We start from the raw sequence: 17,906 nt of genomic DNA, 5'->3' as shown, positions 1-17,906 counted from the left end.
TTAATCAATATGAAGTCCACATCGCCTGGGACAGGAGATGAAACTGAAAGTGGTTGTATTGAGCATGTGTAAAACTGTTCCAAGGACTAGCACCACCATCAAAAACTAGCACCGGCACCACCACCACAATACAAATTACTTGTATGCCAATAAACTACAGAAGATGGGTAAAAAATTGTTTTGTTTTGTACCATTTGCCATTTTGTTTTGTACCATTTTCTCTCCATCATACACATACTCTGTTTCTCTCTCTAACAGGATTGGGCAGTGTTAGGTCTCATCTCAGATTGCAGTGTTGAGTGTTGGTCAGATTACAGGGATTACAGACTACACGGTGACATAATCCAGAACAAAAGGCGTCAGAGACGGGACTGTTATCTCATCTGGAACAGCAGGGACGGGGCAGTTTAAAACACACCCTACTCTACAGCACAGCTGTCTGAAACACAGACGCTAGGCTCCACAGGGAGAGAGGTGTACTTTTCACACCTTAACAAATTAACCCATTTAGCTATAATTAAGCATTTATCTGCCCATTTCAGTACAGATGGCATTTCACTCAGAAAAACAGATTTTTTTAACAACAAACACACTCCAGAGGGAAAGAATGAGAGAGCGATAGAAAAACAGAAAGAGAAAAAAAAACAGTTGCTGTTCTTCAGCTTCTGGGAGGAGAGATGAGAGAAAAAGAGGGGTGAGGTAAAGGAAGATTCCAGACTCCCATTTGTTAAAAATTTCTTTATTCATCCCTGATATTATTTTTTTTGTTGAAAAATAGCACTGGACTTGTTAAGCGCTGGCTGGTTCGACCCCAGTGGGTTTCCGTAGTGGGCCTATAACACATCATACAGTCCAGAGTCAGACAGAGACAGTACAAGCAGCAGAATCCAGAAATGGCCTGGGACCAAACAGACAGTGTGTGTCATTACATACATATTGTTTAACATTTTTCAATTTCTTCACAAAAAATAAGGTTCTTACATTCATGTCAAGTCATATATTAAAATCTGGTTAGAAAGTGAGATGAACAATCATTATTGCACAAGTTGATAATCTAATCATTCAAATAGAAATAATAAAAAAACGAACAAATCAGATTCTTCTATTTTGATTAACACCTATTAATAAATATGTGCCTGCCCTAAAATATCTATCTTGTAGTAAATGATGCCATAGACAACGGAAAAGGAAAATAAGAAGAAAATGACTAAAGAGAAACACAAAATAATGAAAAACCCATCTGAAAAATACAAACACTAAAGCAAATCAAACGTGCATTTTCGCTGGTCCCTTTGGCAAGCTTGGGGACTGACAACGGAGAGTTGCCATGGTGATTATGGATAATTGCACACTGTACTGACACATCCTCCGTGTGTGTGTGTGTATATATATCAAATGCAGAGACATGGGTAGTTATTTCTATCCCTCAAACTTATCACATTCATTTACAGAGAAAACCTATCCTACCCCTGTTACCATGCAGGGGCCAGGATGATGTAGGCACTTGTGAAATGCCGATGTCATACGGACCACGAGAACACCCGTGGGTCCTTTAAACATTCTATAAACGTTGGTTAAATGTTCCTGTTACTTCAGGTAGTGGGTCTCATTCTGCTTACTTTATAGTGTTATTTGCATTATACAAATTACATATATAAACATTGTAGAAATGTTGGGTACATGCTGCAAGGCTGGAAAAACATTGAACATTGGACCTTTTTATAACAATCAGACAGGGAAGAGCAATACGCAACAAAAACTAAAAAGGAGTTGCAGGAAGAGCAACTCGATAGATAGCAATGTAGATCAGTTAGATTTTAAATTAACAATCATGTATTACAGCAATGATGTTAAATATGTTAAATCTGTAAACCTATAGCAAAGTTTTAAATCCACACATTCCCCAAAAAGCCCATCTCCTTTTCCAAAATAAGCCATGATTAAAGCTCATTGGATGAATGAATGCCAATCAAACCTAGATCAAAACTAATTCAATGAGAAAACATGCAAAATAAGTGAGAATAAAAACATTCAACAAAATAGCCATCAGCATATTGACATTGTCCATTAAAATGATATACACACAGGGTTACATTTAGAAAGTAACCTACCCAACCCTGTATATACAACAGAATATTTCTCATATGTTCTGTTGGTCAAAGTTCTAACAATATGAAAACACAGCCTTCAAAGTCACATGCACTCCTTCATGCAAAGCCATGCTGTCACTCAAGGTGTGTGAGTGTCTCTCTCTGCATGTGAGGATGGGCATGTCAGTCTGTGAACATGTTAGTGTGTGTGTTTATGTATATGTGTGTGTGTGTATTTTCTTTTCAGTGGTGGTGAACAAGGCAAGAACTCACCACTGAAATTAAAACCTATTCATGCAATAACAATGTCAGTCAGTGTGTGTGTGTGTATGTGTGTGTGTGCTTTATTCAATGTGGCACTGAATAAGGAATCTGAAAGTGTATAACCACAGTCAGATACTCTGAGCTTGTGTATGTGAGCAGAAATTATGACATTGCTGGGTGAAAACAGTAAAATCCAAATAACAACAATTGCAGGTGGAAGGAGTGTTTGACACAGGAAGTGACTCTGCTCAGTCCTTTTCAGAGGCATCAGGCCTTTCAGTGCAAACATTACAAAGGAGAGAGGAAGAAAGAAGCCTCAAAATGACCCCTGCCTGTTAATCAATCAGTGAGAGAGAGCGAATGAGCGAGTGAGAGACTGAAAGAAAACGAGTAGTGGCCATACTTACTTTTTTTTTGCCCGACAATTCAATAAGGAACTGTATGTGATCTGATTGGAAGCTGCACACTGGGCTTGTGCAGTATGGAGCTTATATCACCAAGCAAAACATACTTAATAGTTAAATACATTCAAATGACTAAGGAAACCATGCAGCACATTAAAAAAGCCAGCAACTGTCGTGAGGAAAATACATGAATAAGTCAAAATCAAGAGGTCAGACTCTTAACCATATAACCAGACCTCCTCTAGGCAGGTCTATACATCAGTAGGACTATTGATAAATCATACTGTAGTAGGAATGGAGTGCTTTATCATAGTTCATGTATAGATCACCGATCGGTAATGCTGACGGCTTCTAATTGGTCAGTATGGATGGGCTGTAGTGTTTGATCATTGGTCAGTTAGTTCAGATATCTAGTTTCAGTCAGTTGGCTACTGGTCAGCATTATTTAAACTGGTTCTATGTGGTCTGGGTCTGACCTTACTCTGATCACCGTAGTGTTACTGGATAGTGGACAGTGGGGATGTGAAGTTGGCCAACCAGAAAGCTACCCTGGGTTCTATTGAAGAAAACTCCCTAACGCAGCAGATTACATAACAGAAAATGCTTTCATTCTGTGATCTTTCATTCTTCCATTCACTCTCCCTCTTCCTCCCCCCTCCCTAGCCCAACATACTCAGTTAGGGTTATTAAGAGCTACACCTAGAGAAAGCCCTCTTCTCTTGGACTGGCTCTTATTAAAATCTGTGTGTGTGTTTTTGAGGCCGTGTTTTCTTAAAGGAGTGCACAGCATGTGTGTTGAAGCATGCTGAAAGGTAAATGTTAACACATGTTTTCACCATTCTACAGAATACCTACATACATACTGTACATCTGTTTGCATAGAGTAGACTATTCTCTCACCCAGACTCAAGCACTAATGTAACACAGAAAAGAATAGGGGTAGAGGGAGAGGACAGAGAGAGAGTGGTGAAGACATCTCCCAATGTGAGACCAGAACAGTATGTGGTTCTCTCTACAGAGGCAAGGTGAAAAAAATTGACATTTTATTGTCACAGATAGTTGCAGGGAAATGTGTTGTTGTTGTTTTACCGGGTCAGCCACACCTGGAGCAAATTAGGGTTAAGTGTTGCTCAAAGATAGACTTTTCACCCTGTTGCCTCAGGTATTCGAACCAGCGACCTTTCGGTTACTGGCCCAACGCTCTAACCACTAGGCTACTTATTTCCAGTTCCAGGTCACTAAAACAGATGGGAACAAACTAGAACACAGCTGGAATGTTAAGACTGAAATGTGTCTGATAAGAAGATTCAAATCACAAAGGAATTAAAGCAGGTGGTTGGTTTCTCTACCTTCTTCGTGTAAATACATACAAACCAATACGTCCATGCACTCAATATACACTCACATCCATACCGGTACACAAGCCTATCTTCTTATCACTGTTGAACCGTCTGCATATGGAAGACTGGTCAGAAAGAAACGTTTACAGGTCCACAAAATGCAAACAAACTTTGAACATTTCCTCACCAATACCAAAGTTGGCAAAAAAAGAAAATGCAATCCCTTTTACAGTCAAACCACATTCTATACATTTTGTTCTGACAAACTTTGTTAAGCAGTGACACCTTAACTCCTCTCCCCTCCCTAACACACAGATCTATTCTGTTGTGGGCCCCCCCAAACCTAGTGGAGAGCAGGGTCCAGTCTGTGGTGAGTCAATCCCTCCTCCATAAGAGTTGAGTAAGTGCAGGGCCCAAAGGCCCACCGGGAGGAGGGGTAAAGGAGAGAGGGATGGAAAGGAAGGCAAGGAGAGGAAGCGAGAACTCTATATTCCAGAATTAAATATTGATCCAAGCTATGAGGTTGCAGCATCGGTTGTGGTTTCTAAGTGGGGGGGGGGGGGTCAACGCTCATCCTACTCCTCCCCCCTCCTCGGCAATATACCTGTCTACATTTACCTGTCCCAATCCCCATCCAATATACCTCTCCCAAAAATATGTCCCCATCTCCCTGTCCCCATCCCCCTCACTGGGACTTCTCGTCAGAGTCAGAGGCCAGGTGCTCCCGGGGGAGGGACATGGACTTGTGGCGGTCCCACAGCTTGTGGAGCTCTGTGGCTTCGTTCTCGCTATTGCTGCTGCTGGTGCCACTGGTGCCGCTGTCCCGGAAACTGGACAGAGGGGGGCGCACCTTCACCCCCTTCACCGCCACAGAGCCCTCGATGGCCTTCCGCAGCTACAGAGATAATACAGGAAGAATCAGTCAACAAACGCCAAGAGACTTTCCCAATCCAAAACAGACCCCTAGCCTGAACACTTTGACACTTAGGGACTACGGGTCACAGTTATGGAGTACCAGTCAATTTGGGATTGAAAATAATGAAGGCTTTGTATCAGAGACGACAGTTGTGTTAAATGCGGAAGACACATTTCAGTTGAAGGCATTCAGTTGAACAACTGAATAGGTTTCCCTCTTTTGTGTAGACCAAAGCAGAATGGTGAGGTTTAACCATGGCAATATTACAGGTGATAATATAGGGCGTGTGGCTCTGCTACCATGGTAATAAAGTAGTCTTGGGCCGTATACCGGGTATTTGGAAATGGCTACGGGATGTTTTTTCAATACAGTCAATACCGTTGAAACTATTTCTTTGAAGTATTACTCTTTTTTGTGCATATTTCTAGTTATTTGTTAAGCAAATACCTGCAGTCAACTTTTGCAATATGTTAGGAGATAAAGATTGCGTTTTTCATTTCACTGGTCACAATTTTTCATTATGAAACTTACCGGTTGTTCCGTCATGTGGTGTTTGTTTACGAGTACACAACGACAAGAGGCACTCTCTGTTGTGCAGCATGCACCAGATGATCTAGTTACAGTAGGGAATTCACAACTAAATGTTTGCCAGCTAGATATCTTATAAATATTAAGTGTCTAAAATGTGCTAAATGCTCTGCAGTTGTGTATTTGGTTTGCTAATTTAGTAGCTAGTTATCTAGCTAAGTGGTTAGCTTCTTCCAAAATCAAGCTTCCCAAATCAAATTGTATTTGTCACATGCGCCAAATACAACAGGTGTAGACCTTACTGTGAAATGCTTACTTACAAACCCTTAACCAACAAATCAGTTAAGAAAATAAAAAAGTAACACAATAGAATAATAATAATAATGAGGCTATATACAGGGGGTACCGGTACCGAGTCAATGTGCGGGGATACAGGTTAGTTGAAGTAATTTGTACATGTAGGTAGGGGTAAAGTGACTATGCATAGATAATAAACAGCGAGTAGCAGCAGTGTAAAAACAAAGGAGGGGGGGGTGTCAATGAAAATAGTCTGGTTGGCCATTTTATTAATTGTTCAGCAGTCTTATGGCTTGGGGGTAGAAGCTGTTAAGGAGCCTTTTGGACCTAGACTTGGCTTTCCGGTACTGCTTGCCCTGCGGAAGCAGAGAGAACAGTCTATGACTTGGGTGACCAGAGTCTTTGACAATTTTGTGGGCCTTCCTCTGACACCGCCTAGTATATACAGTACCAGTCAAAGGATTTTTCTTTATTTTGACTACTTTCTACATTGTTAAATACTAGTGAAGACATCAAAACAATGAAATAACACATATGGAATCATGTAGTAACCAAAAAAGTGTTCAAAATATATTTTATATTTGAGATTCAATAAAAGTAGCCACCCTTTGCCTTGATGACAGCTTTGCACACTCTTGGCATTCTCTCAACCAGCTTCATGAGGTAGTCACCTGGAATACATTTCAATTAACAGGTGTGCCTTGTTAAAAGTTAATTTGTGGAATTTATTTCCTCAATGCGTTCAGCGTTTGAGCCAATCGGTTGTGTTGTGACAAGGTAGGGGTGGTATACAGATGATAGCCCTATTTGGTAAAAGACCAAGTCCATATTATGGCAAGAACAGCTAGATTAAGCAAAGAGAAATGACAGTCCATCATTACTTTAAGACATGAAGGTCAGTCAATGAGTAACATTTCAAGAACTTCAAAAGTTTCTTCAAGAGCAGTTGCAAAAACTATCAAGCGCTATGATGAAACTGGCTCTCATGAGGACCGTCACAGTAAAGGAAGACCCAGAGTTACTTCTGCTGCAGAGAATAAGTTAATTACAGTTATCTGCACCTCAGATTGCAGCCCAAATAAACGCTTCAGAGTTCAAGTAACAGACACATCTCAACATCAACTGTTCAGAGGAGACCTTCATGGTCGAAATTGCTGCAAAGAAACCACTACTAAAGGACACCAATAAGAAGAAGAGACTTGCTTGGGCCACGAAACACGAGCAATGGGCATTAGCCAGGTGGAAATCTGTCCTTTGGTCTGATGAGTCCAAATATGAGATTTTTGGTTCCAACCACCGTGTCTTTGTGAGACGCAGAGTAGGTGAACGGATGATCTCTGCATCCTGACTGGTTGCATCACAGCCTGGTACGGCAATTGCTCGGCCTCTGACCGCAAGGCACTACAAAGGCTAGTTCGTACGGCCCAGTACATCACTGGGGCTAAGCTGCCTGCCATCCAGGACCTCTACACCAGGAGGTGTCAGAGGAAGGCCCGAAAAATTGTCAGACCCCAGCCACCCCAGTCATAGACTGTTCTCTCTACTACCGCATGGCAAGCGGTACCGGAGTGCCAAGTCTAGGACAAAAAGGCTTCTCAACAGTTTTTACCCCCAAGCCATAAGACTACTGAACAGGTAATCAAATGACTATTTGCATTGTGCCCCCCCCCCCCAAACCCCTCTTTTACGCTGCTGCTACTCTCTGTTTATCATATATACATAGTCACTTTAACTATACATTCATGTACATACTACCTCAATTGGCCCGACCAACCAGTGCTCCCGCACATTGGCTAACCAGGCTATCTGCTTTGTGTCCCGCCACCCACCACCCTCCAACCCCTCTTTTACGCTACTGCTACTCTCTGTTCATCATATATGCATAGTCACTTTAACCATATCTACATGTACATACTACCTCAATCAGCCCGACTAACCGGTGTCTGTATGTAGCCTTGCTACTTTTATAGCTTCGCTACTGTTATTTTACTGTTGTTTTTATTTCTTTACTTACCTTATGCCTTTACTTACCTTACCTAATACCTTTTTTGCACTATTGGTTAGAGCATGTAAGTAAGCATTTCACTGTAAGGTCTACACCTGTTGTATTCAGTGCACATGACAAATAAACTTTGATTTGATTTGTGTGGTTCCCACCGTGAAGCATGGAGGAGGTGGTGTGATGGTGCTTTGCTGGTGACACTGTTAGTGATTTATTTAGAATACAAGGCACACTTAACCAGCATGGCTACCCAAGCATTCTGCAGCGATACGCCATCCCATCTGGTTTGTGCTTAGTGGGACTATCATTTGTTTTACAACAGGACAGCCCTGTGTAAGGGCTATTTGACTAAGAATGAGTATGTGTGTCCAAAATTTTGACTGGTACTGTAGGTCCTGCATGGCAGGAAGCTTGGCGCCAGTGATGTACTGGGCTGTACACACTACCCTCTGTAGCACCTTACGGTCAGATGCCGAGCAGTTTTCATACCAGGCGATGATGCAACCGGTCAGGATGCTATCGATGGTGCAGCTGTAGAACTTTGAGGATCTGGGGACCCATGCCAAGTCTCCTGAGGGGGAAAAACTTTGCCGTACCCTCTTCACGACTTTCCTGATGTGTTTGAACCATGATAGGTTGTTGGTGATGTGGACACCAAGGAACTCTCGACCCTCTCCACTACAGTCCTGTCGATGTGAATGGGGGCCCTCCTTTTCCTGTAGTCCACAATCTTCTCCTTTGATGCTCTTTGTTCTTTGCCTTGCAGTCTAATATTTGTTTGGTCTGTGCAGCAAAACCTGAATAGCATATTTTTGTTACTAGTATAACCTTATGAGCTGGGTTGTCTGTCCTGCAAATACTTTAGGTCAGAGACTTAAGTATTTGTTAGCATTTAGTTAGCATTTTCTATGGGATTTGACATGTACTTGTTAGCATTTCTAACCTTCGGTTTACAAAGGCTCAGCGGGGTTCGAAAATTGCTCCCCTTGTGTTCAGTGCAGGTATTAATGAATATCCTGGTATTGCACAAGGTCGGTATGAAGATATGACAATATAGATACTGCCCAAGCCTATAATAAAGTAAAAATTACCACATTTTATGGTTATGGAAGTCAACATTTATCACCCCTAACAATAGCCGTGATCAGACGTCATGCCACGCACTCCATCCCTCTCCTTCCCCAACCATGACAGACGTCTGGCCAACAGCTGTTTCTAAACACACACAAACACAGCCATCCCTGTATATCTAGTTATTAGGAGGTATAAGGAGAGCTGAATACAGCAGTACTGTGTGACAGAGAAAGTACTGCTGCATTTGCCCCTGCTGATCATCTATGAACATTTGAAGAACAATCTGGCCTTAAATGGCAATGTACTTTTATAATCACCACCCGCACAGCCAGAAGAGGACTGGCCACCCCTCAGAGCCTGGTTCCTCCTCCTTTCTAGGGAGTTTTTCCTAGCCACTATGCTTCTACATCTGCATTGCTTGCTGTTTGGGGTTTTAGGCTGGGTTTCTGTATAGCGCTTTGTGATATCTGCTGATGTAAAAATTGCTTTAGAAATACATTTGATTGATTGATTGAAGAAGCAAGGCGAGGAGACGAGACGAGAGGCGAGGAGAAGCTCGTCTCACTGCTGTTTTTGTCTGCTTGTCTAACACCAAACAAAAGGCCTAAATGTCAGCCAGTGGAACAACACTGTGCTTAGCAACAATCTCCTGTTTTCCAGCCAATTTACAAAGACTGCGTGCTTCTGCCTGTTTTGTTTGTGAAGGGAGAGCAAGAGAGAAATAACAAGAGACAGTGAGAGGAGAGACTGCAAGGAACATTAACCAGTAATTTGTCTTGCTGTCTGTCACCAATTGAAGGGCCGGAAAGAGCAGAGCTCATTAATGCTGACTGTGTGTGATGGTGGTGACAGTTCCCTTTCAGTCAGTCAACTTCGGTACAACACAAAGTCATGACTTTGGTTGAAGGAACAAAAATCACGCCTGACAAGGACAATGAAATCCGATGGGGTCGGGATTCCATTTTCTCACAGTATTTTGTACCGACGTTGATTGAAAAGAGAACGTAACGTTATGACTACAACTACTGTTCCCTGAAGGAGGGAAACGAGGTACAGCACCTGTTTGTCCCCACACCGCATGTTCCTGGGCTCGGTGAAAAGCGGTATTAAATTGAAGGAATGAATCCGAGCCTCACGCTTATCACCTGTGGAAGGCGGGGCTTTCATTGGCCTTGTCAGGCCTGATTTTAGTTCATTCAACCAAAGTCGCAAGAGAGCGAATCCCCCATAGTATGTTGTACTGACGTTTCCCTCCTTCAGTGAACAGTAGTTGCAGTCATAACGTCATGTTATGCTGATGATTGTGACAGTGAGAAAGATGATGATGATGGAGAGGTCTATGACAATGGTGGCTGTTGTTATGTTGTAATCGATGATGATGGGACAGTGCCATGTTGATGTTCTCAACCCCAGGTGATCTGTGTCACTCACCTCTTTGAGGGACACCACTCCGATGAGTCGTCCAATGCTGGTGACGTAGGCATGGTCCAACCCCAGCAGAGAGAAGATGGTGTGGGTCTGGGGACAAGAGAACAATACACTTAGAATCCAGAACAGAACCAATATATAGAACACTTAGAAACAACAGCTAGAACTGTTAGAATCAATATCTAGAACACTTAGAACTAACAGCTATAACTCTTAGAACGAACATTTAGAATACTTGGAACGAACACCTTAAACTGCTAGAACCAACATCTAGAACACAACCAACCATATATTTCCTTTTGACACTCCTTTAGAGGCATGGCGTCCTGTGAAAATCTTAGAGAAGCTATTAAGCTATTAATCTTAGAGAAGCCTAACCAAGGACGTCAGAGGAAAAAAATCAGTTAACCACCTAACTGAGGAACTCAATTTAACCTTGCGCAATACCCTAGATGCAGTTGCACCCCTAAAAACGAAAAACATTTGTCATAAGAAACTAGCTCCCTGGTATACAGAAAATACCCGAGCTCTGAAGCAAGCTCCAGAAAATTGGAACGGAAATGGAGCCACACCAAACTGGAAGTCTTCCGACTAGCTTGGAAAGACAGTAGCGTGCAGTATCGAAGAGCCCTCACTGCTGCTCGATCATCCTATTTTTCCAACTTAATTGAGGAAAATAAGAACAATCCAAAATTTATTTTTGATACTTTCGCAAAGCTAACTAAAAAGCAGTATTCCCCGAGAGAGGATGGCTTTCACTTCAGCAGTAATAAATTCATGAACTTCTTTGAGGAAAAGATCATGATCATTAGAAACCAAATTACGGACTCCTCTTTAAATCTGCGTATTCCTCCAAAGCTCAGCTGTCCTGAGTCTGCACAACTCTGCCAGGACCTAGGATCAAGAGAGACACTCAAGTGTTTTAGTACTATATCTCTTGACACAATGATGAAAATAATCATGGCCTCTAAACCTTCAAGCTGCATACTGGACCCTATTCCAACTAAACTACTGAAAGAGCTGCTTCCTGTGCTCGGCCCTCCTATGTTGAACATAATAAACGTCTCTCTATCCACCGGATGTGTACCAAACTCACTAAAAGTGGCAGTAATAAAGCCTCTCTTGAAAAAGCCAAACCTTGACCCAGAAAAATAAATAAAATAAAATCGGCCTATATCGAATCTTCCATTCCTCTCAAAAACTTTAGAAAAAGCTGTTGCACAGCAACTCACTGCCTTCCTGAAGACAAACAATGTATACGAAATGCTTCAGTCTGATTTTAGACCCCATCATAGCACTGAGACTGCACTTGTGAAGGTGGTAAATTACCTTTTAATGGCGTCAGACCGAGGCTCTGCATCTGTCCTCGTGCTCCTAGACCTTAGTGCTGACTTTGATACCATCGATCACCACATTCGTTTGGAGAGATTAGAAACCCAAATTGGTCTACACGGACAAGTTTTGTGCTGGTTTAGATCTTATCTGTCGGAAAGATATCAGTTTGTCTCTGTGAATGGTTTGTCCTCTGACAAATCAACTGTACATTTCGGTGTTCCTCAAGGTTCCGTTTTGGGACCACTATTGTTTTCACTATATATTTTACCTCTTGGGGATGTCATTCGAAAACATAATGTTAACTTTCACTGCTATGCGGATGACACACAGCTGTACATTTCAATGAAACATGGTGAAGCCCCAAAATTGCCCTCGCTAGAAGCCTGTGTTTCAGACATAAGGAAGTGGATGGCTGCAAACGTTCTACTTTTAAACTCGGACAAAACAGAGATGCTTGTTCTAGGTCCCAAGAAACAAAGAGATCTTCTGTTGAATCTGACAATTAATCTTGATGGTTGTACAGTCGTCTCAAATAAAACTGTGAAGGACCTCGGCGTTACCCTGATCTCTCTTTTGACGAACATATCAAGACTGTTTCAAGGACAGCTTTTTTCCATCTACGTAACATTGCAAAAATCAGAAATTTGTCCAAAAATGATGCAGAAAAATTTATCCATGCTTTTGTTACTTCTAGGTTAGACTACTGCAATGCTCTACCTTCCGGCTACCCGGATAAAGCACTAAATAAACTTCAGTTAGTGCTAAACATGGCTGCTAGAATCCTGACTAGAACCCCAAAATGTGATCATATTACTCCAGTGCTAGCCTCCCTACACTGGCTTCCTGTTAAGGCAAGGGCCGATTTCAAGGTTTTACTGCTAACCTACAAAGCATTACATGGGCTTGCTCCTACCTATCTTTCTGATTTGGTCCTGCCGTACATACCTACACGTACCCTACGATCACAAGACGCAGGCCTCCTAATTGTCCCTAGAATTTCTAAGCAAACAGCTGGAGGCAGGGGTTTCTCCTATGAGCTCCATTTTTATGGAATGGTCTGCCTACCCATGTGAGAGAAGCAGACTCGGTCTCAACCTTTAAATCTTTACTGAAGACTCATCTCTTCAGTGGGTCATATGATTGAGTGTAGTCTGGCCCAGGAGTGTGAAGGTGAACGGAAAGGCTCTGGAGCAACGAACCGCCCTTGCTGTCTCTGCCTGGCCGGTTCCCCTCTATCCACTGGGATTCTCTGCCTCTAACCCTATTACAGGGGCAGAGTCACTGGCTTACTGGTGCTCTTTCATGCTGTCCCTAGGAGGGGACAGCATGAAACCCACTTGAGTGGGTTGAGTCACTGACGTGATCTTCCTGTCTGGGTTGGCGCCACCCCTTGGGTTGTGCCGTGGCGGAGATCTTTGTGGGCTATACTCGGCCTTGTCTCAGGATGGTAAGTTGGTGGTTGAAGATATCCCTCTAGTGGTGTGGGGGCTGTGCTTTGGCAAAGTGGGTGGGGTTATATCCTTCCTGTTTGGCCCTGTCCGGTGGTATCATCGGATGGGGCCACAGTGTCTCCTGACCCCTCCTGTCTCAGCCTCCTGTATTTATGCTGCAGTAGTTTATGTGTCGGGGGGCTAGGGTCAGTTTGTTATATCTGGAGTACTTCTCCTGTCTTATCCGGTGTCGTGTGTGAATTTAAGTATGCTCTCTCTAATTCTCTCTTTCTCTCCATCTTTCTTTCTCGGAGGACGTGAGCCCTAGGACCATGCCTCAGGACTACCTGGCATGATGACTCCTTGCTGTCCCCAGTCCACCTGGCCGTGCTGCTGCTCCAGTTTCAACTGTTCTGCCTGCGGCTATGGAACCCTGACCTGTTCACCGGACGTGCTACCTGTCACAGACCTGCTGTTTTCAACTCTCTAGAGACTGCAGGAGCGGTAGAGATACTCTTAATGATCGGCTATGAAAAGCCAACTGACATTTACTCCTGAGCTGCTGACTTGCTGCACCCTCGACAACTACTGTGATTATTATTATTTGACCATGCTGGTAATTTATGAACATTTGAACATCTTGGGCATGTTCTGTTATAATCTCCACCCGGCACAGCCAGAAGAGGACTGGCCACCCCTCATAGCCTGGTTCCTCTCTAGGTTTCTTCCTAGGTTTTGGCTTTTCTAAGGAGATTTCCCTAGCCACCGTGCTTCTACACCTGCATTGCTTGCTGTTTGGGGTTTTAGGCTTGGTTTCTGTACAGCACTTTGAGATATCAGCTGATGTAAGAAGGGCTATATAAATAAATTTGATTTGACAAATTTGATTTGATTAAACTACAGCAGTTAGTGCATTAGAACAGTCAGCTCAGTGGTCACTGGAGAGCTGAATGGTGTGCAAGCTCCTTCCTCATTCAACTAATGAGGTAATCAGCAAGTCATCAAAAGTAATCACCTTGATTAGCCTAATCGGGTGTTTGAGCACCACAGAGCTAGATTGTTGTGAAAGGTACAACATCCCTACTGATACTGTAAGCTACTAGAACCTCAAGTGAACCACACAGACAGCGGCTTGAGCCTAAATAACCTTATTTGTTATTTAAATATTTAATGCAAATGGGAGTTAACCATTACAATGTACCAGGAAACAAACATAAAACAGCATGGAATACACATCACCCAGACTGATAGACGCAAGAGAACAAACATGAATGTCCATAAGTCTCTCTCACACAAACACATAGACACAGACACAGACAGATGAGCTGGGACAAAAATTGATATGGCAATAAATTGTCTGAATTGATGCAATAACAATAAATATGACAATTGTTTTAAACCTATGTGCCCACAGTGAAAAGAAAATATCCTTTAAAAAAGGTCCAATGCATCCGTTTTAACAAAGCACACCTGTTAATTGAAATGCATTCCAGGTGACAACCTCATGAAGCTGGTTGAGAGAATGCCAAGGGTGTGCAAAGATGTCATCAAGGCAAAGGGTGGCTACTTTGAAGAATTTCAAATATAAATTATATTTTGATCTGTTTAACACTTTTTTGGGTTATTACATGATTCCATATGTGTTATTTCATAGTTTTGATGTCTTCACTATTATTCTACAATGTAGAAAATAGTAAAAATTAAGGAAAACCCTGGAATGAATAGGTGTGTCCACACTTTTGACTGGTACTGTATATATAAACCACAGTAAAATCACGTTTTTGACTGCACTGGGCCTTTAAACTACTACTACTAGTTTGATGGTTGTATCACCATCAATTGTCCTATTAACAAGCCCCCATATTAGCAAACTTATTTCATTTCAAACTTCACATTTCTCTAGTATAGGCTACTTATCATCATGAACGACATCAGCAAAATGCCTGCGATAAGTGATTGGTATGGTCGCTGTTGATCGTCCCAGCTCTAATACACACACTTGATCTGTTCTTCTATCCTCGTGATGACCTAAAATTGATTTCTATTCAAAATCCTATTTTCCCTAACCATATCCTGTAACACTGTCCCTAATTCGTACACTACTGTAACCCTAAAGCTTAAAATAGCCTTTGTCCTCATGGGGACATGGAAAATGTCCCCACAAGCGATAATTTTCCTTGTTTAACTATCCTTGTAGGGACCTTTGAGGATAGAAGAACCAACCACACACACACAGATGAATATGTGGAGGGAGATTGTGTCTGGTAATGGGTGTTGGCAGTGTGCGGCGAGGGAGGTTGAGGGAGGGGAGAGCTTGATGGATTGGTGCAGAATCCCACTCTTAAATGTTTAAACAGCACGCACACATCGCAGAGAGGAAAGGAGTGGAAAAGAGAGGAGAAGGGGGAGGGCATTATGAATGGAGGACATTAGGCCTGCCAGGCAAGTGAGAACGAGTGTGTGTGTGTAAAAATGCTCTGTAGTGTATGTGAGTGTGTGTCACAGTAGGACAACTAAATCAACACTGTTCAAAAGCACCCCCCCCCCCCCTTTCATGCAGCCTGTTCTTTTCTCCTGCACTCAGAGGGAGACTTATTGTGGCAGTACAGACATGCTTGTGTGTATGTGTGCACTTGCAATGCAGTGGCTATAATAGCATTGACACCGGACTATCCATCTACTATACTCATTTTACAATATTAATCCTGGAGCGATTTATTCAAAAGGGGGTTGTACTGAGCAGTATAACTAACAGACAGATTGACAGACACAGACCTTATGTAGTGAGGTGCGCTCCACCAGTTGGAAGGGGGCGGGGTCGATCTTGCAGTTGTCAAAGTTCACCTGCTCGTCAAGCTGGTTCTCCTCCCACTCTGCAATCTGCAACCCAGAGGAAGAGGAGGATGAAGAGGAGAGTGGAGAGAAACAGTATGGAAGTACTCAAACCCTCTTAGACATATAGAATACTTAAATGGTTTTTACATCCATGGTGATAAAATAATGGATATGTCATGTATCTTTAATTCAGTAAGGTATTCACTAATATTTCAGAAGACAAAAAACACCTTTTGGAATATCAATTTAAGGCCTTAAACTCCAGTGATTGTTACCGATATGGGGTTCCTCAAATCTAAATGCTAATAGCTTAGAAAATATGAGAGTGATATGCATAATAAACATGCTAGCAGTTGAAAGGGAAACGCGTGAGATTTTAGAGATGACAGATTATGGAATAATGTTCAGAACAAAAGGTGAGAATAAAACAGTTAAAGTGCTTATCAGTGGAAACATCTCAGACTATTTCAATTGACGTACCACCAAGCATTTCAGCTTTAATCTAAAATCCAATAATTCCTAATATCAACCAAATCACTTTGCAAACCCCAACACTAACTTCAATCCCTATTCTACACTATTCAATAGCAATAGAATATATATATATATATATATATATATATACACACACACACACACACGGCAAAAAAATAAAAGTCCCTTTTTCAGGACCATGTCTTTCAAAGATAATTTGAAAGAAATCCAAATAACTTCACAGATCTTCATTGTAAAGGGTTTAAACATGGTTTCCCATGCTTGTTCAATGAACCATATACAATTAATGAACACGCACCTGTGGAACGGTCGTTAAGACACTAACAGCTTACAGACGGTAGGAAATTTAGTGTCCTAAGTTTTCATAACTGTGACCTTAAGAGGCCTTTCTACTGACTCTGAAAAACACCAAAAGAAAGATCCCCAGGGTCCCTGCTCCTGCATGAACATGCCTTAGGCATGCTGCAAGGAGGCATGAGGACTGCAGATGTGGCCAGGGCAATAAATTGCCGTACTGTGAGACGCCTAAGACAGCGCTACAGGGAGACAGGATGGACAGCTGATCGTTCTCGCAGTGGCAGACTACTGTAACAACACCTGCACAGGATCGGTACATCCAAACATCACACCTGCGGGACAGGTACAGGATGGCAACAACAACTGCCCGGGTTACACCAGGAATGCACAATCCCTCCATCAGTGCTCAGACTGTCCGCAATAGGCTGAGAGAGGCTGGACTGTTAGTCACAGGTCTGTGGAACTTGTTCATTTTGTGTCTGTTGTTGAATCTTGTTATGGTCATACAAATATTTATACATGTTAAGTTTGCTGAAAATAAACGCAGTTGACAGTGAGAGGACGTTTATTTTTTTGCTGAGTATATATATATATATATATATATATATATATATATATATATATATATATATATATATATATACATACACACATATACATACATACATACATACACACAATTTAGACAGAGCTTTGGGGCACCGTCGGACCGCCGTCCTCAGCTGGCAAGCAGGTTTTTGAATAGATTAGCATGTATATACACTAAACAGAAATCTAGAAGCAACATGCAACAATTTGAACAATTTAACTGAGTTACAGGACATACTGTATAAGGAAATCAGTCAATAGATTTTTTATTAGGCCCTAATCTACCCACTTGAGAGCCAGGCCAAGCCAATCAGAATAAGTTATCCCCACAAAAAAGCTTTATTACAGACAGAAATACTCCTCAGTTTCATCAGCTGTCCAGGTGGCTGGTCTCAGACAATCCCACAGGTGAAGAAGCCAGATGTGGAGGTCATGGGCAGGCGTGGTTACACGTGGTCTGTGATTGTGGGGCCGGTTGGACGTACGGCCAAATTCTCTAAAACGACGTTTGGAGGCGGCTTATGGTAGAGAAATTAACATTATCTGGCAACAGCCCTGGTGGATATTCCTGCAGTCAGCATGC

The 17,906-nt window shown here is 42.2% G+C and overlaps 1 protein-coding gene across 1 annotated transcript in view; it reads right to left on the bottom strand.

Annotated features, from left to right (window-relative positions):
- Positions 1-753: 753 nt before the first annotated feature.
- The window catches only part of LOC120028476 (chloride channel protein 2-like), a 119,013-nt gene continuing 101,860 nt past the window's right edge, over positions 754-17,906 (bottom strand). The window contains exons 20-22 of the mRNA XM_038973681.1: positions 15,884-15,988; positions 10,347-10,433; positions 754-4,993 (exon numbers count right to left, since the gene is read on the bottom strand). Of these exons, the coding sequence (XP_038829609.1) occupies positions 4,784-4,993; positions 10,347-10,433; positions 15,884-15,988 (402 nt within the window). The 3' untranslated portion in view covers positions 754-4,783. The remainder of the gene's footprint in view (positions 4,994-10,346; positions 10,434-15,883; positions 15,989-17,906) is intronic.

This window comes from Salvelinus namaycush, chromosome 34 (assembly GCF_016432855.1).
Source record: "Salvelinus namaycush isolate Seneca chromosome 34, SaNama_1.0, whole genome shotgun sequence".
Lineage (NCBI taxonomy): Eukaryota > Metazoa > Chordata > Actinopteri > Salmoniformes > Salmonidae > Salvelinus > Salvelinus namaycush.
The sequence above is the reverse complement of the archived record's forward strand: the minus strand, read 5'-3'. Positions and strand labels throughout refer to the sequence as shown.